The 23,205-nt window shown below is 39.6% G+C and overlaps 1 protein-coding gene across 1 annotated transcript in view; it reads right to left on the reverse strand.

Annotated features, from left to right (window-relative positions):
* Positions 1 to 23,205, reverse strand: part of Atg4a (autophagy related 4A cysteine peptidase) — a 75,239-nt gene that overhangs the window by 6,734 nt on the left and 45,300 nt on the right. Inside the window, exons 3-11 of the mRNA XM_008852965.2 lie at positions 21,894 to 21,965; positions 19,804 to 19,902; positions 16,358 to 16,459; positions 16,110 to 16,182; positions 11,109 to 11,188; positions 10,225 to 10,412; positions 10,024 to 10,102; positions 5,150 to 5,295; positions 3,862 to 3,918 (exon numbers count right to left, since the gene is read on the reverse strand). Of these exons, the coding sequence (XP_008851187.1) occupies positions 3,862 to 3,918; positions 5,150 to 5,295; positions 10,024 to 10,102; positions 10,225 to 10,412; positions 11,109 to 11,188; positions 16,110 to 16,182; positions 16,358 to 16,459; positions 19,804 to 19,902; positions 21,894 to 21,965 (896 nt within the window). The remainder of the gene's footprint in view (positions 1 to 3,861; positions 3,919 to 5,149; positions 5,296 to 10,023; positions 10,103 to 10,224; positions 10,413 to 11,108; positions 11,189 to 16,109; positions 16,183 to 16,357; positions 16,460 to 19,803; positions 19,903 to 21,893; positions 21,966 to 23,205) is intronic.

A 23,205-nucleotide genomic window follows, 5' to 3' on the forward strand; every position in this document is an offset into this window, starting at 1 on the left:
TAAAAACGGGTTAAGGGGAGAGGGGAGGGAGGGTTACACAAGGAACCTTGGGGATAAAGGGAAAGAAGGAGCTGAAGAGAGCTGGGACCATAGGAGAAAGGTATTATTTAGGGAGAAATGGGAAAAATGGGGGCACTTTAAATGGGGAAACCATGGTGGAAGGGATAGACAATGTGAGAGATAATGCTTAGCTAGTTTTGAAATCCAGACGGAACCATATTAGTCCAAGAACCTACTGACAAATTATACATACAACTAGTTCAAGGAACAAAATATATGTCTAGCCAAGGTTTATCTGAGAACATTTGGTCTTTGCCCAAGCTTTATTTACATGGCACATGGTAATTAAAAGCACCAGACTGGTGGAACTAACCTTCTTGGATGTTTAACAGCCATACTATGAGGCCTATATTAATTTGGTCAGAGGGACATAAAGGACACTTTTTGCTCCTTGCCCTCCTAGGCCAACTAAGTTCCAGGGCCTATAAGCATCTCTCAAAATGTCCTGTAACTGTGGTGAGTCACTTGTCTTCTTGATCAAGGAGGCTGTGGAAACCCCACCAGATGGACTTGAACCAGTGTCCAGTCTACAAAGTGGAGGATCAACACAGAGGAAGCCTTTCCTCCATGCTTCCAAGCGAAGGCAGCCATGATCGAGCAGGACCTCTGACTTTACTTCACATAGACAGAATTGGTAAAAGAAAGGACCCAGGGGCTCTGCCCAAGCCCATGTGACCCCTGAGGAATGGATCCTTAAATGGCCTTAAGAGTAAAAACAAATTGGTTTATCTGGGCCAACTATATGGCCTTAAACACCCAAAAGGAAAGTATAAAAAGATTAAAGGGGTCAATATAAATTTTTTAAGAGTCCATGTGTATAGCTAAAGGCTACATAACAAGAAACAATGCCAGAAAAGTGATACCTTCCTTTGAGTTATTGGCCAAGGTGGCTCAAGAGACTCCCACATAGCAACCCAGCATAGAACTGGGAAAATGAATAGGAGACCCCAATCTTATCTAAAGGAATATTGACAACTGATTGCTGCTAGATGATGAACAGCTGACCCTCCTAAAACAAAGACCTCTAGATAGGCTGACTAGATTCACCAGATGGACAAATAGTGGGGAATGGCTGGGGGTGCCGACACCACAGCAGGGATATCAGAGTATAAGGGCTCTAGTCGGGGGAGGGAGGCTATGGGAGGGTGCCATCTGGGAAGTGGGTGTATAGTTGAATAAGATGGTTTGGGATGTTCTGTGTGATATACACACAAAAAAATCAACAAATTTTAAAAAATGTATTATATTTGAAGAGGAATCATGGAAGCTTACATCATGTTAATTGGTAGAGGTGATAAACATTACCATTGAAATCTATTTTATGACTTTATAGACATACACAGGCACCAAGGATTCAAGTGCTACCAATTATGACTAGTAATAATCAGATATATACAGATTAGAGATGCATGCACCAGCATCTCAGTGTTAGTACCAAAAACAATGAGTCTTTCTGCAAGGAACAATATATTCTAAAATGAAATGGAGATCTTTCTTAAAGGTTAAAAACTCATTCGATTTTATGTCTTACGGGGCTTATATTGAGGTCAATATTGTATAACTATATTAATTCAACTGTGAACCTAGAAACTTATAGCCACTTGTGAAAGCAATGTACTCTTGCTGTGGAGTGTGTTACTGAATATGTTAAAGCTGTAGTGAAATGCTTCTTCTAATCATGTAGTTATTAATTTTTTTTAAAAATGATGAAAAAATAACAATTCTTCAAAGCATAAAAATTTGCTCCTTAATAATTAGTAGATGTGAAAAACATAAGCATTGAAATCTACCTGATGACTTTATATCCATGCTCAGATGCCAAGGAGCTCAGAAGGTAACCGACTGTGACTAGTAATAATCAGATATATAGAGATTAGAAATGCATGTGCAAACATCTTAATGTCAATTGCATAAAAATGGATTTTTCTGTATGAAACAGTATTTTAATAGTGAAATGGAGATCTTTTTAAAGGTTAAAACCTCATTTAATTTTATGTCTTACAGGGTTTATAGTGAGTACAACATTGTATAACTGTAATAATTCAACTGTAAACCTAAAAATTTACAGCCAGTTTTGAAAGAGATGCATCTTAGCTCTGGAAATTGTTATTGAATATGTCAATGCTGTTGTAACAAAATACTTTTTCTAAGTATATGTTTATTAAATAAATAATTTTAAAAAACCAATAGTAATAATAATAACAATAACAAACCTTTTCAAAATAATTTTCTTGGCTGTGGAGGGCAAGGAATCATAGTTTTCATTGGTAGCCACTTGTAAGTTGCCCTTGTTCAAGTACATAAACCCCCCATGCTCATATAAACAACGCTAAATGAAGTAGGCTACAAACAAAAAAGACATGAAAATACAAAGGGAACTGCTTGGGAAGAAGAAGCAGTTCAGTGAGACGGGGAAAGGATTAAGAGCAGATTACGTACATTATACAAGTATATATAGATATATGTAATCGAATTGTGAAGAATAAAACAGAAATATAGGCATAGCCCATTACATAACCTATTTGTGAATAATATTTACATAGTTATTGCAATAAAACTACTTATTTTTCCCATTAAAAAGAATATTAATTTTCTTGGGCTGAGGATGTAGCTCAGTGGTAGAGCACTTGCCTAGCATATGCAAGACCATGTGTTCAATCCCCAGAACTGTGATCATAATAATAGCAATAATAGGATTTCTTTGGAGCTGGGTATGGTGGCTCATGCCTGTAATCTTAGTACACTGAAGGTTGAGGTAGAAGGAATACACAGTTGACACCAGTCTGGGGTGTATCGTTCCGGGCTAGTCTGGGCCACATAGCAAGATCTACTCTCAGTAGGGAAATAAATAATTTAAGATTCTGTATTATATTTCAGCAACTTATGATCCAGGGTTACAGATTCAGGTAAGTACAACAGTGTTAATTATTTGTTCATTTGTGAATTAAAACCTTTCCTCCTTACACTTACAAGGAAGGCTCTGGGCTCCTGTATCTCTGATATTTTTGTTTTGCAGATAGAATTTCATGTCTTTGGTACCCCACCAGGGGCTTTCTAAAACACTCCCTATGGTTTCCCTTAATTTTCAGTGATCATTTATCAATACATTCCGTGTATTTAGTATGTATTGGAGACTGACAATAAGGGAAAGAGATATCATGATGGGTGAATCAGTGCAATAAATCCATTTTACACAGATATTATAAAGAACAAATAGCTTGACATGGACTTTTGCAAACAGTGATCTCTCTAAATCACAGCATGTCTACATTTTATATAAATAAAATAGTTAATATAAGGAAAAGTCTTCTAAACCATAATGGAGTATACTAACCACCTAAAAAAGTTCTTTAATTTTTTCAACCATCTCAGTATTATGAACAGAGTAAGGAAGAAGACAGACGTGAGCAACATGAAGCTGGAAATTTTAGATTAAAGTAGTAGAATACTACTTGAACATTCCATGTGACTCCTTGGCGCAATGAGATGAAACATTAACTTTGACCAAGACTATCACTCATCTCATCTGACATTTCCCCAAAGTTATGGAAAATTTCCCATATTTGATAGGGCTTTTTTGTTGCCTTAGTTTCATTTTCTTGCAATCAAATTATAAGAGACTAGGTTTATATTATTATGAAACATAACCTTTAAAGGAACTATATATAGTAACTTTCATTTTTATATAAAAAAAACTGCCTTTAACTCCAATCCAGAGGATCTGATGCCCTCTTCTTGCCTCCATGGGCACCGACACACATGTGCACATACACACATACACATTAAAAAACACATCCTTACCTTCTGAACTAGGCTACACCAATTGTCAAAGTCTTTCTCTTCTTTGCAGAAAAATCCCTGGGCATGGGCAAAAGAACACAATTTTGAATTTCTTTCTTATCGCAAGATGGAGTTATTGTCCCAGAATTAGGAGGTGAATCACCATCTTTCCATGCATCTTCTGGGCATTACAGGAAGACTGGAGGGCTGGGCTTCTCTCTCCCCTAAATCACTGAATTATTGCCTTACCTGTACTCATACATTGCCATTTTCTGTCTCTCTGTCTCTGTCTTTGTCTTTTCCCTCCTCCCTCCCTGCCTCTCCTCCCTCCTTCCCTCTCCCTCCTCTCACTCTTCTCCCTCCTTTTCCTCACTTGCTCTGTCCCTTCCTCCTTCCCTCTCCCCACTTGTCTCTGTTCCTTTCTTGCCTGTTCTTCTCTCCTCAATTGTATGAGATATTTTAACTTGGACATAACACATTCTGCACACAAATATACTTACAAAGAATATTTAATTACAACAACAAACAAAAGTCAAATAGCACTTTTAACTAGAGGCATTACTTTAAAAGTTGGCTTTAACCCTTCAGAAAGTTTCTGTTAGTGTTGTGAGAGCCAGCTGGGTCATTCTGCCCTGACAGCCATCCTTCAGTAGTATAAGAGTGGTCCAAAACCAAGGAGGATGCATAGCTCTTGATTACTGGTAACAGTCTGATGTTTAGATTAAATGGGAAGAGAGAATGCAGACAGGCCTAAGAAAGACTGCCTACTTCACAAGCAGGTGCCCTTTCAATATGTGTTAACAGAAATTACAGTTTCTGGAGCAAACCTGCAACTTTATTTGGCATCAAGAAATACTGACCTCTCAGAAATTCTTAACCCCTTATCCATTCCTAACCATGCCCCACCTTGTGCTTATGTGGCAATCATTTGGGAACAAGAAGGAATAGGGAGAAAGATGCTGATAATACTACTACTAACATTAAACAGTGCTTGCAATGTGCTACCAATGTCGTGTCTTGTACATATTGCATCTCATGTAACCCTACAAGAAAGGAAATATTGCATTCCTTGTTTCAAAGATGCAAAGATCAAGGCTCAGAAAGGTTAAGTGACTCTTCGTACATAGTAAATGGCAGAGTGTGGATCCTCACTCAGTAGTGTGGCTCCAGGGTCCACCCTTCCCTACCATATCACAGTGCCTCTATTGGGAGTGATAAATGCACTCATGCTGTACTACCTAACAGCCTGGGCAATTCCCAAGTAACCAATTTACAACAGGCTGGCATCATAGCTCCTTCAGATACGCACCAAGGCCACAGAAGGGTCCAAGTTCAGGATGTTCATTCGCTGTGGAGACTGCAGGCAATGGAAAGTCTGGTCATCTACTGTCCCATTCTCTTCAGTGTCAACAAAGGTCTGGGTTGTGTGAGGGTCCAAGAAAATGAGCTCATCACCTGTTTTGTAGAAAATATGTTTAATCTTTGAAGAAGCACTGGCCCTGCTCCCACTGCTGCCCTCAGAATGTGCTCTCCCCATCATCGTCATCGTGCCCCCCATTCTCCTAACCCCTAACAACAATGATAATGTGATGACAGGAAGCCTGAAGCCAGGGAAAGCATGCTTGAGAGAAGCCACATGTGCTCGAATCTGATCAAAGAGAAGACTTGTCCTAACACATTTCCTTGAAATCCATGTCCAAAAATGAAGAGTGATAGGTTTTTAGAAAGGTGGGAATGAGAGACCACAGAATGACATGGCAGGCTCTGTGAGCAGCAGTTGCAAAGAGGTGTCAGTAGAATCCCCAAACCTGTGAGTACTGCCCCCAATCATAAAGCCCCAGTACCAACAGGGAGTTTTCTACATCTTTCAGCATTGGAATTAATCTTGCTCTAGACTGCTGGTTCTCAGACCCACACTCAGAGAGTGCCTCTGGAAAGGGAAAAACCTTGGCATTCAAAAGGAAATTCACCCACACAGAATAGGGATCCTAACTGCTGTGGATAAGATACCAGTAACCCGATGCCTGTAATTGATTAGCAATTAGCTGTGGATTAGTTATTGCGAGCAAGTCAGTCAATTTCTATCAGAAAACAGTTTTTGTCACATTAACATCAGCACAGATGAACCTCAGGGGGAAAAGCTACTTGGAATGACTGACTGACCTTAGTAGTACAGAGTGAGTGTGTGTGTGTGTGTGTGTGTGTGTGTGTGTGTGTGTGTGTGTTGTGTAATGAATGGGGATAAAACACAAGGCCTTGCATATACTATGAATATTCTACCACTGAGCCAAACCCTAAGCCTAGATGACTGACTTTCACACATACAAGCCATGGTTCATTAAATTCCAAAGGTTCAACCTCAAAATGACCCAGGAGTTTAGGTTGATAAGATGTTTACTTTGATCTAATGCTTAGAGGGAAGAGACTTCTTATGACGCTAAGTAGACAGATGACCTCACAGTCTAGACTTGAAGTCAGAAGATCTCTACAACCTCAACTGTGTCATGTGACCAAAGAAACATTTACCTGCAGCAAGAAATGCTCCCAAAGATTTTACCTAGATTTCCATGTAGAAGGGAATATCCATGTGCTTCAATTGGCAAAGAATATGTTTCTAATATCTGATGAAAAGTTTAACTATCCTGTATCATAAACCAAACACAATTTGCTTAATTTATTCTCCTTCCAAACACTCTTATTTTCAATTGGGGTCATTGGGCCTGTTTTAGTACCTCAGAAGGTATTTAAGAACCAGATATGGTCATGTCTGTGAAGTGCATGCAATACAATACCCAATATAAAGCTATTCAAAATTTATTATCTTGAATCAAACATTTTCACCCACAAATATCAAGCTAAGAAATATGGAAATCAGTATTCCCATATGACTTGCCATATGAAAGTCAAGGTCCACATTTCCCAGTAGACTAAGCAAGCTAAGTGAGATCAGTGATAGCAAAATAGCCTCAGATCACACTGAAGAGCAGCAGTTAAGATGTTCAGCATGAAACCTAAGACCTTAGAAAAGGAAGTTGTGAATGAGAAGATAGAAAGCCAAGGAGGGACAGAACCCAGCCATCCACTGGAGTGTTTTAAGTTAAGGTGCTGGAGATAATAATAATGGCTCATGGACTACAGCCATGACCTTTTGCCACAGGTGGAGAGGGCACAGATTTTCAGGCTCACTCTTTTCTGAGAGTGCCTACAGCAGAAGATTTACAAATTCCCAAAAATGATATGGAGACTAATTAACAGTCTCTACTCAGGACCAAGGAGAAGAGGCAGGCTAATCAACCATCAGCACAGACAGGGCAAATACCATGGATCTCCACATGGCAACCTGTACCCAAATGCAGACAACAAACAGTTCCTTTTCTCTAAGCAGGCAAAAACTGATAGCCAGAGTATCAACCTGGCCAGAGCCTCCCACATCTAGATCTTCTCCAGCTGTGTGCTTGGCAGAAGGGCCCTAGGGAAAACATGGGGAGGGGGGGTGGATGGGAAGAGCAAACAGAGATGACCAAATTGGGAGCAAATCCTGGCTTCACTGCTTGCTAACTGAATGACAGTAAGAAAATAACCTCCTTTTATCTAACTCCAAGTGAGCAGCCCCAAATACAGGTACACAGGAGCTCCACAGAATGGACCCAGTGCATTACATATGTATGTATATATGTATAGCTATAAATATATGCATGTATACGTAAAAATAATAATCAAGGAAGGGGACAGGAAATTGAGAGGGAGTTGGGGGAACATGGGAGGAGTTGGAGAGGGATTGGGAAGGATGGAAACTGTGAGAAGAGTATATTCATGTATGATGCTCACAAAAATTAAAGTTTTTTAAATTAACAAAAGAGCATCTCTTGAGGCAATCCCAGGTGGGCAGCCGTAAACACACACACACACACGCACGTGTACACACACACAAACACACACATACACACATATGTATAAATATAACAATAATAATCAAAGAAGATGACAAGAAACTGGGAGGGAGTGGTGCGATATGGGAGGAGCTGGAAGGGGACTTGGAAGGGTGGAAGTAATGCAAATGTACTATGTATGTATGAAACTCTCAAAAAAATATATACATCGCTACCTTCTCGCTGGATTTCCTTCTTTTGTATTCATGGATGATTTCTGCTCCTTCTTTCTAAGTCGATAGGCTATCACCTCCTCCTAGAAGCCTTCTTTGACTACTTAGAGGAATGTGAGGATTGAAAGTAGCATATGTAAATTACCTTATATGCATACCTAACAAATGGTATTTCTTGTTTTTATATAAGTTCAGTAATTTTAGCCTATAAACACAGCAATATTTTATTTTATTCATGAATATTTCTATTTTCTAGATTCATCTTCAGGTTGGCTATGTTTTTGTTGTTATGTGCTGATTCTAGGATGTTACTTAATATTTCCAATGATGAATTTTCCTTCTTATGTAAGAGTAGGAATGCAATTGCTGTTTGGTTTACAGTGTTCTTCCTTTCAATCTTCATTTCACTATGGCAGGGTCTATCTCACACGGGTGCTAAAGATGAAAAGAAAAGTGTGGACATTCTCAGTATGGATACACTTTTTCCAAAAATACTTTTGATCTATGACAAATCAAATCCATACACGGGGAACCCACAGGAACCCATAGATACTAAGTGTTAACTGTGTATTTTTGTATCATTTTCTTTTACAAAAACGCAAAAGCTTAGCAAGAGAGGGTATCTGAATATCTATAACTCTATATACTGGGTTTTCTACTTAAAAAAATAAAGTATTATGGGGCTCCAGATTTTCCATTAAGCTGTAGCTTTAAGGCTGGACCAATAGATGGCAGCATTACAGAAAACAGTCAGTTGTGTGGCAACCTCCACCAGGAAGTCAGGAAGACCTAAGAAAAGACTGAGTGGTTGGGTGGAGTCACCTTTTGCTGACCACGTACTATCTATATGTGTGATTTTTTGCTGAACAGTTTACTATGGAGATGACCTAAAAGGGAGTCAAGTGTTAGCTTGATTTACAGATGAGAAATCTTGAGTCCAAGTGAATTATCTTTCTCCTGCAGTCAAACTACTAGCTAGCACAAGACTGGTATACAAAGCAGCTACCTCTGTTGGCATCCCACCCACCTCCCCGGTCTCCAACAGATGAGTTGAGGAGGGGAACAATGCCATCTCCACCTTGTCTTCTGAACATCCCCTCATGGCACTTCCTTGCAGTTGCTCTAGCTCTTCTTGCTGGGCAAGCAATCGAAGTCCATGACTTTCTTAAGTCCCAGGGTCTGATCACTCCATTCCCATGAGAATGCCCTGTGTCAAATCTCCCTAGCTACATCCCTCCTCTCCTTATACTGTCCAGGTGTCTAGGACCCTGGTACTTAAAGCATGGCCTACAGACCACCAGTACAGAACTGGCACCCCTTAGTTAGAAAAGCAAATCTTGGGCCCCACCCTAGACTTACTGAGTCTGCATTTCAATATGCTCTCAAAGGGATGTGTGCACAGTGATGTTCAGATGGACCAGCCAGCATGCTGTCATGTGCTAAAAGCCTTAAATGTCTCTTGTCACAGCTAGTGAGTAAGGTGACGAGGTTTCCAGAGGTGCTGTCCTATGCAGAAAATGTTTGCCTACTCAACAGGGTCCATATTAGGAGGTTAGTAGTTTTAAGGCTTTGCCACCACTATGGGGAAAGTGACAATTCTATTTCTTCATCCTCTATTTCCCACCCTGTCATGGTTCTGAACAATGAGCTAGCAGGTCCACCCATGGGGACCTGGCAAAACAGTGGATGCTCAGCCTGGTTGTATGAACCCCAGTAAGAAAGAGCTCAGGAAAGCTAAAAGATGGAAACCCAACTGCCCTGGGATCTACAAGCAGAAGAGAATATTCTGAAGCAACACTATGACCTTTGGGCCATCCACTGTAAAAGTAGTGAAACCATCCTATTAAGAGGCAAGGAAATGGAGGCACTGATGGGGACCTGATGATGTCCATCAGGCATAGGAAGGAAGAAAGCATTATTCCAGACGAATCAGGTTGGAGACGGATGGAGCTGATGAGAGACCACAGTATCCCTAGGCTAGATAGAGGCCCACTCACTGGAACTGCCAATCAACCATGAATATTTTGGCCCACACCCTTCCCTAGCCCGTGACAACTTACTTGCAATTCATCTTTTCTTACCTAAGAATCCTATGAAATAATAGGCGTTATTTGGCTTTCCTCCTAATGCCCCTAAAGACTGGGGCATCTTAAAACACTCCTAGAGGGGAAAGAGAACGCAAGATTCGCAACTCACTTGTGGACTGCTGCTCACGGATCTCTGTGCTGACATGGTGATGTGATGGGCAGGCAGCAATGGGCTCAAGAAAAGAAGAGACTTACTTTGAATGCATCAATATACACAGGATTGATTTGGTTTATACCCAGGCGAAGGGGCACAATGAGCAGCAGGGGTTTCCAGGCTGGACAGATGGCAGAGGTGCCTTTACTCTGATTGGAAGCAGTCAGAGAATCAGGAGCACTCTCAGCAACTGTGTTGGTACCCAAGGAAAGGACACAGCACATTTTCTCTAGAAACAGAAGACAAGAGAGCTAGTAAGTCAGGAATATCTAGCATTAGGAGCCATTCCAAAGGTAAAACTGAGGAGAGGGACCTCACATGCTGTCTTCCCTGCCTGGAAGGCCCTCTCCTATGATAATAGGGACCAGACAGCCCCTAGGAAACCCAACTGCCCTGGGATCCACAAGCAGAAGAGAATATTCTGGAGCAACACTGTGACCTTTGGGTCAGCCATTGTAAAAGTAGTGAAACCATCCAGACAGGAAGGCCAGGCTATTCCTTCAGCCTTCTGTTCTTTGTGCTGGCCACTGAGTACTTACTTAACTCCCAACAGATATTCTGGACACATTCTGATAATCTCCTTTCTCAACTAGTCTGTGACAACCTTTGAGTCAGGGATTGTATCTCTGGGTTTTCCTAATCCCCATGGCAGAGAAAATGGGCCTGGACAACAGTGGGTCTCCATGAGTCATCTACAGGTGGTAGTTCAACAGATTATATACACTTCAGTGCTCTGCAGGGAATGGTGTAGCACATCTTTGAGAAAAACATCTTTTCAGAAGGATAAAAACAGAGCTCTTTGCTCTCCTAGTCCCACCCCCCATCCTGCTGCAGCAGGTCATTGAATCTTTTGAGCCCCAGATTTCTGAATGGTGAAGAAGGAATACCACCCACCAATGGGAAGGTAAACAGTCTGAGGACTCACTGATATCTTCAATGACCACTGTGTTATCCATTGAAACATAAACAGCCAAGGAATTCCATTCATCAAATAAAGCGAGTTTTCTGTAAAGCAACATATAATGAAATCGCAATTGGGTAAGATGGAAATAGCAGCAGGAAGTGATACAATTTACACTCAGTGTTCCTAATGTTACCACACACTGAGAAGAGAAGCTGCTGTTTGGGTTACCTCTGGCTTCTTTGACAGAGGTTTGGGTCATCCCATGTCCATGGACCTGGAGAACAGTACAGAGTTACTGTAACTGAACTTTTTTTTTTTAAACTTTCATTTATTTATTTTTTTCTCTTTTTTATTATATATATTTTATTTTTTAGAAGAAGCATTTCATTACAGCTTTAACATACTCAATAACAGTTTATAGAGCAAAGAAACATCTCTTTCAAAAGTGGCTATAAAATTGTTAGGTTCACAGTTGAATTCCCTATAAAGCATAAAACTGAATGAGGTTTTAACCTTTAAAAAAGATCTCCATTTCATTTTAAAATATACTCTTTCATACAGAAAAACTCATTTTAATGTCAACTGAAAACATCATACTTGAACTGCAGAAAGTCAAAGACAAGGAAAAGTCTGGCATCTACAGTGGATAAAACATCTTAGCTTTACATGAAACAAAGAATAAGAAATTATATTAGATGTCTCCTTAGGTAGGATGTAAATGAAGCAGGTGGAGCAAAGTATTTAAAGTACTGAAAGAAAAGACAAATTATCAAACTAGAACCAGCTTCTCAATGAAATGTCTCAAAAATGAAGAGAAATACTTTGCTGACACAAGTAAAAGTGGAGAATTTGTGACCAGAAAATAAACTAAAATTTGTGTTAAAAATAAGACCTTCAAGAGCAATGGTACTGTCTTGCAATGTTTGAGGGGTTATATACCACCAGTGGCCAACAACTCAAGAAGGCATAACCCACTGCTTGTCCTGCAGCTTTTATTTGCCAGGACGTGGTGCCTAATTGGGTATTGTCTATGTTATAGGATAACTCCATTTAAACTTTTTATTCATGCTTATTTATATATTTTAGAGAGCTTCTAAGTAATAGGTTTCCATTTTTATTGTAATATTTTATTTTTTAGAAGAAGCATTTCATTACAGCTTTAACATACTCAATAACAGTTTATAGAGCAAAGATACATCTCTTTCAAATGTATTTGAACTTTTAAAAGGCTTTGCTGGGCCATCACACCCAGCACAATTGATGCAGAGGCAGGTGTATCTCTGTGACTTCAAGACCAGCCTGGTTCCAGGCCAGCCAGGGGGACAAAGTGAGACCCTATCTCAATCAATCAATCAATCAATCAATCAATTAATCAATCAATGTTCTGCTTTACAATACACAAAAATCTACCCCAGTAAATGGCAGTACTCCTAGTGGGAAGAAAAGAAATATTATATATGTATCTACTCTGATAATCCCATCAGGTTTTGCTTCCCTAAATTCTGAAGTACTGCTTTTCGTTTTAATAAAAAAATAATAACAGAACCCTTAAAAATATATTTGAGGCAGAGGGGATATGGTACAATGGCAGAGTATTAATCAGCATGTACAAGGTCATGGGTTCAATTAACATGTGTCACATATGTGTATGTGTGCATGTATGTCTGTATGTGTATGAATTTGGGAACATTGATAATATGAAAAATGAGCAGGAACAAAATGGAGGGAGGGAGGGAGAGAGAGAATGAATCTTATTCTCTTCCCCACATGTAGTGAGAATGCCATTCAAATAAACTTGTGTCCTGGATGACTAGAATGGTGGCCTTACTAGTCAGCAGCTAAAGAGAGAAAACATAACTAATTGCATGATTTCAGCAGAAATTAGAAAGGAAACTCTTTTAAAAGGGATATTAGATGAGGTTTAAGTAAAGTACTTTCCTTTTTCCCATTCCTTCTGTTTTGATAGGCAGGAGAACATGCTTATCCTATTTCTACAATGCATAGATAAAGCCTAGTCTCATTGGACAAAAAAAAAGCATCCTTTCTCTAAAGCAGCTCCCAAAAAGAGGTCAATTATTGTTACACATTTTTTAAAATGTGAGTGTGTGTGTGTGTGTGTGTGTGTGTGTGTGTGTGTGTATAGATCAGAGGTTAACATCAGGATGCCTTTCCTCGGTTGCTTCCTTATCTTTTTGAGACAAGGCCTCTCACTTAACCAAGCTTGCCATTTCAGCTGACTATTGAACCCCAGAGATCCTCCTGTTTCTGCCCTCCAGTGCGAGGGTTGCACCTGGCTTTTTTTTTTTGGACATGGGTTCTAGGAATCCAAACTTGGGTCCTCATACTTACACTGCAAACACTTTATCTACTGAGCCATCTCCCCAGCCCTCACTACACTTTTATTTTACTCATTTTAATGCATTACCTTCCCTCCGAACAATAATGATATCATTATATGGTTTTCAGTTTCATTTACAATTTTTTGACTTTAGGGTGGTGCAAAAGTAATGTGCATTCAGTATAAACCAGACTTTGAATTCTGAATTGGCATCATTCCCAGGGCTAGTCACATGCAGTGAAACACTCACTGGGGATCCTGAGCAGTGGCAAGAAGCCGCAGCTCCCAGTCAACCAGACAACAGTCATGGGAAACAGCACATTTGGTAAGCTGTGATGTTCAATAGGTTATATATAGTAAATGTATGTTCTAGTTATGACATTTTTATGTTATGATGGGCTGAACAGGATAACCACATCCATCTTTTACTGTGTTAAAGAGCATCTATGCCATGGCTAATACAAGCAATCATAATAAATCAGACCATACTTAAAATATTAAAAGAATGAGGAAGGGGGCTAGAGAGATAGTGCAGCAGTTATAAACAATGACCATTCTTGTAGAAGACCTGGGTTCGAATCCCAGCACCCACATGGCAGCTAACAACTGTTGGTAACTCCAGTTCCAGGGGATCCAACAGTCTCTTCTGTCCTCCATGGGCACTGCACAACATGGGTGCACTTACCTACATGCAGGCAATACACGTATACACATAAAATAAAAATAATAAATAAAATATTTTTAAAAAAAGAATAGGGAAGGATGGGGGAGTGGGTAGAAGGACACATTGACAGTGAAGAGGAAGAGAATCAAAGGGGAGGCCATCAGAAGAGAACACAGATAGCAGGCGATGGGGACATGGTGGGAAGAAGCATAAAAACACACTTTGCTCAGCAATTCCATAATGGTACCTAACACATTACATACTGATTTTAAAAAATTGAAGAATAACCTTTCATTTGTTTATTGTTGGGAACATCAAGATATAGAGGAAAGTTGAAAATTGTATTTGAAGGCAGGTTTGGGGCTTGGCATGGTCATTCTAATCATTTTTAAATTTTTATTATTTTTATTTCATTTGTATGAGTGTATTGCCTGCATGTATATGAGTGGACTGTGTCATGCAATGCTGTGAAGGTCAGAAGAGGGCATCAGATTCCCCTGGAACTGGAGTTAAGGACAGTTCATAGCCACCACGTGGGTACTGGGAATCGAACCCGGGTCCTCTGCAAGAGCAGTCAGTGCTTTAAACCACTGAGCCATCTCTCCAGCCCCCATTCTAATCTGTTATACATTTTTCCCTGGATTTGTTCCTATTGTGGCTCCTGGAATATTGCTAGTTCCTCACTCAGCAGAGCCAATGATGCTCAAAAGCTACTCTAAGAAAGCAGAATCAGGAAAGCTGCACTGATAGAAAAGAATGAAGCCAAGATACAAGTTTTCTTTAGGTGCCCAGGAAATCCCGACTACTCACCTCATAGGCACATCTCTACAGCATGCTAGTTCATTGAAGACTGGTTAACAGCTGAAACAAGGCCCGTCTGTACTCCAAAAGGAGCTATAATACCCAGGAATTGAAACACACTACACCAAAGGAGGCCTAATGCTCTCTCTCTTTGATCCCAGATTCCAGTTGCTAATTTCATTTATTCATTGAACATTTATTTGGAACTTATGTGTAACCGGGCAGCTTTACACGCTAGCACCACAGAATGAACACGACAAATACAGTCTCTGCCTTCAGGGAGTTTTTTTCATTCACTGACAGGTTGTCAGGAAGGAGAGAACTACAACAGGTAAGGTGGCCTGCAAGCATAGGTACTGGTAACACTCACCCCATTTACTTCCAAAATGTGAGTCCCTGACCTCTTCACCTCATTTCTTGTGGTAAGAGTCAAATTGTGAAATTTAAGAAGACAATTACAAAAGTATCATGCTGGGATACCTTGAACCTGCTAGCAGATGGCAAACTGACTCTAAGATTTCCCTGGGATTCATCTCCTCCAACAGGTGACAAGTTCCTTGAGGCAAGGTCTATGTCTATGTTATTTCTGTCCACTCAGTACTTAACAGAGTAAAGGCACCCAGTAAATGCTGGATGAATTACTGAGTGTTTTAAATAATATTTTGGTTATTTAGTGGGGAAGATACATGCTACAGCCCATATGTGGAGGTCAGAGGATAACTTGAAGGAGTTTGTTCTCTCCTTCTACCATGTTGGGACTAGGGATTGAACTCAGGTCATCAGCCTTGGCAGCAAGTGCCTTTACCTGCTGAGCCATTCACTGGCCCATTAATGAGGTTTTTAATATTATACAGGATAGGAGTCTATCTCTTGCTTAACCTGGTTAAGCTTTACCACTTAGTATGAATCTTTTAGCTTCAAAAGACCTCAGGCTGATGGTTTCCTGGCACATGATCAGAAGGATGAGAAACAGAATGAGTCCTGAGGTATAGCTACATTTACTGACGCCAGAGACTATAACCCTGATATAGCAAGGCAGAGGTCTACACATATCCATAGCAAAGAACTATCTAAACAAAATGGTAGAGATGTCTGATGGCTTAGCAGGAGGAGTGGCTCAGTGGCATTGCAAGAATATTTAAGCTGATGGGAGAGTCAGTTTGCTGGGGAGAGAACCATAGGAAACATTAGAATAAGCAGATACCAGACTCTTACTTACTTTAAGACCTGTGCAACTGTATTTGGTCCAAACCATTCACCAATCGACTTCCCTTCTCCTACACCCATTTGTGCTGTTTTATGTGGAAAAAATTAACATATTAGCAAAATATCTTTCATGAGCCACAAACTCCTAATTTTTGGCATAAATAAAGCAGATGGACAACTTAATGAAGCCAGATATAAAAAAGAGGAAGAAAAAGTCCAAGCATAGGCATTACTTTTAAATTACTAATTTTATGATCTTACCCATTTGATGGATTGAATAGCAGCAGTCTTTTCTATCTAGGAAGCACTGTAGAATCCGTTGGTATTCTTTGGGTTGTTCTTTTTGTTTCTCCCAGTTCCAGTCTTTTGTGGAAAAAAATGGGTTAAAATAAGTCATAATTATTTATTACCATGCAATAAGTTGGAAGAAAAACAAAGGAGCTACATCTAGAAGGTAGGAATGATGAAGGTAGGTCATTTTGAAGTATGTTTCATTTAGATGGCAGACACCTTGAAACAGACAATGCTCAAACATTCAGAAGACAGAAAGTAAAAGCCAGCACTGGGGATATAGCTCGGTGATAGATCACTTGCCTAGCATATATAAACAAGTAGAAAGCCAAGTAAGTTGACCAGAGAATTAACTTGCCCTAAGGGCTAGATCTGGATTAATATTACCTAACATCAATATCACAAAGGTGGCTATCCAAAGGGGATTATAGGCATAAGCCACCACCCCCAATTTTTATACCACCTTTAGAATAATTCAAAATGAGCTTTGGAAAAACAAATAACTTTGATGTGAGGTATTCATGGTTTCCTCAAGCCCCAATCACTATAGCTCTAGGGATTCCATCTGTGCCTTCAACAAAGAGATCCCCCAAATGCTACAGGGCCATTTATGTAACTACTTCATAAGAAGCTACTGAAGACAACTGCAAAAAGTTACAGTGATCACCAGCAGGGACAGCACGCACTACTCTCAGCTCTAGGGATTCTGTCAAATGGGACAGATTTCTGGGGCTATTTGCTTCCAAGACATAAATTTCTCTCTTGAGGTTCTCAAAAGAGCTTGAAGTAATGACTGAAATGTACTCAAAGGCAAATGCCATTATCTCCACACCCTCACTTCTCTTTTGCTTCCAGTGTCTCTGAAACTGAAGTCTTGAGCTTCAGATCCAGCACAGCCTTCAGAGCGTAAGCCACATTCTATTTTTTCCCATTAGCTACTGAAATATCTGTGTCTGGGGAAATCCTGATGACCTGGCTGCTGAGGAACATTAAATATTTTCTGATGACTGCTACATGAACACCTCATCTTAATTTTAAAGTGACTGTATTAGTCATTTTTCTGCTGCTGTGACAGAAACACTGACCAAAGCAACTTATAGAAGGAAGAGTTTATTTGAGCTTATGGTTCCAGGGGAATTACAGTCCATCATGGAGGGGAGGTATGGTGGCAGGAGGTGGCTGGAGCAGGAGAAGCAGAAGCTAAGCTCTCACATCTTCAAGTGGGCACAGAAAGAAAGAGAGTAACTAGAGATCCAGCAAGGCTTAGGAGCTCTCTAAGCCTGCCCTCCAGCATAGCCACACCTTCTAAGGCCTCCCAAAACAGCGCCACCAACTGGGGACCAAATGTCCAAATACTTGGAGCCTATGGGGGACATTCTCATTCAAATCTCCACAGTGACCAAACAGAAAGAAATCTAAAAGGCTTCTTTACAAAATTCTATCTCCTAATTGATTTCAACAAGATCTATCCAAATTCTCCCTGCTACTTGCTTTGATATTGAAATGACTGTAACTGCAAACTGGGAAGATTTTCCAATATGCTCCCTACTTCTAGAACTCACTTTCAGAAAAGTTATCCTGAAATATTTTAAAAATGAGAAAAGGGTCAGTGAGATAGCTCAGCATGTAATGGTGCTTGTTGCCAAGCCAGATGAACCTGAGTTAAATCCTCAGGACCCACATGGTAGAAGGAGAAAACTGACTTTTGTGGCTTGTCTGTCCTCTGACCTCCACATGCACTTCGGGACACATATGCACCTCCCAACACACACTAAATAAAGAAATAAATAATAAAAATAACTAGTAAGGGAGGAAGTGGAAAACAGAAACAAGCCAGTCTCACAATGCCAAGTATTGAATGATTTCTCTCATCTGTGGAATGCAAGAAGAAAAAACTAGGACATGAAAGTGAAAGTGGGGTCATTGGGGAGGTAAGAGGGAATGGTGAAGAGGGATAAGAAAGAAAAAATGGTAAGAGGAGCTGGAGAGATGGCTCAGTGATTAAAAGCACACAACTAATCTTGCACAGCACCTGAGGTCTGTTCCCAGCACCCAGGTCAGGTTGCTCACAACCACCCATAACTTCAGTTCCAGAGGATCCCAGGTCCTCTTCTGGCCTCCACAGACATTGCACTCACATATACACACATATAATTTTAAAATAAAAATAAAATCTTTTTTAAAAGATGGTAATACAGGGGTGAATATGATCAAAATATATACATGTATGGAAATTTCATAACGGAACCCACTGCTTTGTACAATATAAGCTAATAAAATGATTATTTACTCCTTTAATAAAGAATATAGTTTACAGATAAGCGTGTGTAGAGTAATTGCTAGACAAAGATCAGAATACCTGGATTCTATTCACATATCAATGCTGCTTGACCCTGAGAAAATCACCTCATTCCATGAGGCTCAGTTTCCCCACTATACAATAGAAATCCTGATAGCAAGCAGAGAAAGCAGGCACAAGATCTCCTAGACTGCTCAGAACGAAATAAGCCCTAAAAACTCCCAACCCTTCCTGGACCCTCTCTCAAAACAGCCACAGAACCTGTGTGCCTGTACAGTACAGGTATGATGGCCAAGGAATTCAGCAGCTTGATGCCATACAAATTGGATATTTATCCTAATGTCTGGACTGGCATCTACTCAAGGTCATCGTCCGATGCCTATGAAGGTGTCTCAGAGAAAGCAAGACTCAAAAATTCCAACAAGGATTACCAGAAGACTGTAAGCTAATGAAGCAACCTTCCAATTAACCTAATTTAAGGATCCCTTTATCATCAATGAACATCTGCAGTCAACCCAAACCAGGTGGCACCAACTCCCTCATTAAGCACTTCCTTTAGGCTACTTAAATGCTTAATCAGGTGGGTACGTGAAATAGAATTTAAAAACAAACACTGGATGCCATACCCTTCTTCCTGATCTTTTTTGTTTTGTTTTGTTTGAACAGGGTCTCACTCTGTAGCTCAGGCTGATCTAGAACTCACTGTGTACCTCACGCTAGCTTCAAACTCATAGAAATTCTCATTGCTCAGCCTCTTGCATGCTAGGATTATAGATATGAGCCACCATGGCCACAGCTTTGTTCTCTGACAGTTTTAAAGACTCAATCAAACAATAGTCAAAATGGAAATTCTAAATGGCACATCTACCTCAAAGTTAATTCTATCCCAGGAAAATAACTCTCTGGCTTGGTGAGTCACAAGGAAATAACAGCTATTTCCTTCTTGTGATACACTTGGTTGACCTATCAACCTCATAACTTGAGCTAGCATAGAGCAATTTGGGGTCTTCACTTGTGTTACTAACTGTTCCTAATGCTCAGTATTACTGCTAAACTCACAGTAGCAAGTGCTACTACAGAGGTCTCTGAAGTCATTTATAGAACAAATGAAACTCACTCCTTCCCAAGTGTCTACAGATGAGAGCTTGAGCCAGCATCATCTGTCCACAGCGCAGCATACATCCCCAGCCAGCATCTGATGAAGGGCCTGTTCCCCCTGTTGGTTAAATGAATGGAAGTGAATATGGGTTCCTTAAATTACCATTTTATGAATCATCAGCATATTTGAAACTACATACAAGACATGCACATACACAAATTCTGATGAGAGGCAATAAATGTACTTAGAGATCAAACAGGGTTTTGGTATAGGGGGAGACTTCAAGGTATGCATGCAATTTTGATAAGTGACTATCATGTATGACTATCAACAAACAGATTATCTTGGTTAAAGAATAAATACTCATCAAAATGGTCAAAGATACCTGGAAGGATCTTGACTGTTCTAAATGTACTTTATGAAGTTTAGAACAACAACAAATAGTTGAAAGAACCCTAGATTAGGCAGGTCTTAGCAGACCAATATCTAGTTCTACAATCTAAATCTCATCTATAGACTAAGGATGATAGCATATACTCTGACTACTATCAATGGGTGTTCTAAGAATTAGATGAGAGGTTATTTGTGAAAGTGTTCCAGAATCCACACAGAATACTTGGTGTTATACTTGGAGTGTAGATATAACAAGATATACTATTAATAAATTAGAAATGCACAACATCTTTAAAATATACAAAGTCAGTAAATAAAAGGTTCCATTTTAAGAACAATTTGATGTAAAGAAAAATCTCACATATGCAGCCAGGGTGAGGTCTACTCATGTTCTATTCCAAGAGATCAATGAAATCAGATACCTTGGATGGTAGAGGAGATATTTTTTCTTTCATTCCTTTTTTTTTGGCTTTTTGAGATAGGGTCTCTCTGTAGCCCCAACTGGCCTAGAACTCACTGTGTAGACCAAGCTGACCTCAAACTCACAGAGATCTGCCTGCCTCTGCCGCCCAAGTGTCATTCTTTTTCTTTTCCAACATGAAGTTGAAAAGTATCCTAAAAACATGATCTCAGAAGACTGACTTCAAAGATGTTATCACCCTTGTAAGACATGTAGGCCAAGGTGTTCACCCCTCCATCCCTTTCCTTTTGCTGTGGGGACTGAAGGAGAGTTTTTATATCAAGATTTGTGAATAGATTTGTGAGCTGGAAGGAAAGCCCTCAGGCTCTTGCTAATGCTGGAATTATAGGTCAGATTAGTGCAGAAAAGGTTCAGTGAGGCCCGCATAAGGAGAGATGGGTTATTGCCAAAATGTTGTCAGAATTGACTAAAACATTTTCCAGCCTTGTAAAGATCTCTTCACCCAGACACTGTGAGCAGTTTAGAATCACTGGGTACTAAAGATTTTTCTTTTGTGTTGCTATTCCTTATAGGTATGTTCTATGAAGAGCAAAGACAATGTCTGAGTGGACTTTAGTTTTGGCCCTTCATGGAAAGCTTAACTTCACTCCAGTTACTATATCCAAGACTGTATTAAAATTGGTCAGATAGGTTTGCTCTTAAGTACCATTTGTAGGCCCTTTTTGTACAGGGCCATGATACTAGAAAATGGCCTACCTGCTTGCAAACATTTCACAAATCCTCTTTAGATGAAACATACTCACTTAGCTTACAGAACCATCCTGTTTACCCAGGTGGCAGCTAGTAACAGCCTAGAATAAATTATGAAGAAATATATTTTATCTCCCAGTATCAAGGTAATTTCATTTCATGAAGAAACAATGTAAGAAACTATTTTCTTTCCTTCAAGACTCAATTCTCTTTAAAAGTCAAATAGTTTTTTGCAGTCATGGATTATAATTTAATAGTTATTTCCCCAAATTAAAAGCTTACTTGATTTTTCTTTTAAAAAGTAACACTATCTGTTGCATGAACACTTGGAGGTAGGTCATAATTGTTCCTGGAATAACACTTCAACACCATGGAACCATACATGATGGACTACTTCCACAATGACACTTTGGGATGAAATAGAAAACTTACCTGCTCTTTGTCACAGTGATCTGTTAATTCTGAGGTTTCTGTAAGGTGACTGATAACCTCAGGCAAGCTAACTACAAGGAAGAAAGCACAGCACAACAAATGATATACCTACCAATCGGTGAAAATTTCCTTCTGTATGTAAACCATAGACGAGCACTTATATCAGACAACAGCTTAGATTTTTCTGTAATTAAATGTGAAATTAAAAATTAAATCACCATATCCCATCTAAAAATGCCTGCATTTGACTTCTAAGCCATCAGCAAACTTATTTTCAAACAGCCAATCAAATCCAATGATACAGGCCTATGGAAATTCCCAGGAAACTCAATCTCATGTAAGCTTAATAATTTCAATATTTCTCTTCACCTCTGCTTTTACCCAGAGCTAATCTACTAGTTAGTCTAATGATGTTGGGCAATTCCTGTCTCCCTCTCACTGCTTTCTAGGGGCTTGGCAAGTGTTAACACCGAGGTCATGCCCAAAAACAAGAAATAGGAAAAGCAAGTATCTCAGATGCTAAAGCAATTATCCCCAGCCCAAATGATGATAAGTATCCATTATCTATTATTTAATACTAAGGGTTTATGTGTTGGGAGGAGGGGAGTCATGTGCAGAAGCAGGCATGCAAGTCCATACAATTAACTAAAAAGGAAATGTTCCTGCTAATAATACAGGAAATGTATCCATAGTATCTAGCACACTCTTCATGTAAATGGATGTAAAACATCCTCTTGAATGTTTTTATGCCTTTTCCCAAGCATAATTTCTTTCATTTTATGATACAAATTCACTTCAAGGGCTACAAACATGGCTTCCTCATTTCTACCTATACTTGAATATGGTTCTGTTTTTCCTAGTCATCCCTCTCCCTCTTCTCAACACCATATTCATATGTGTATTCTGAGTGGAATTTACAATCATTGCAAGTTTTAAAAAGAGAAATTCAAATTTAATTGATAGTTTCTAATTTTCTCCTTTTGAGCAAATCAGAGAATCGAGCAGTATGCATTTTCTTTCCCTTTGACAACCCAGGGCCTAGCCCCCAATTTGGGAATTGATGCATAATGCTTAAGAGTTCCTTTTTATATTTAGGCCCAATGTGTCAAGTCAGTATCCCCAGATGTTCCTCAGCGCAAGTCCATCCACTGAGTTCTAGTCAGTCTATGTAGAGTCTCTTGTTTTAAGATGGTCAGCATTTCCTCACAAAGCAGTAGTCAGCTGCCAATGTTTCCTCAGCTAAGATTGGGGTCTGCTGTTCATTTCCCCAGTGACAGTGTATATGGGTTCCAGTAGGGGGCTATGGGAGGTTGCTGGTGGGGACAGGGGTATAAAGATGATTAAAACTGTTTGAGCTATTCTGTATAAAATGCACAAAAATTCAATAAAAACAAATTAAAAATATATATATATAAATTTTTTAA

Source organism: Nannospalax galili, unplaced genomic scaffold, assembly GCF_000622305.1.
Source record: "Nannospalax galili isolate Female #2095 unplaced genomic scaffold, S.galili_v1.0 scaffold25, whole genome shotgun sequence".
NCBI lineage: Eukaryota > Metazoa > Chordata > Mammalia > Rodentia > Spalacidae > Nannospalax > Nannospalax galili.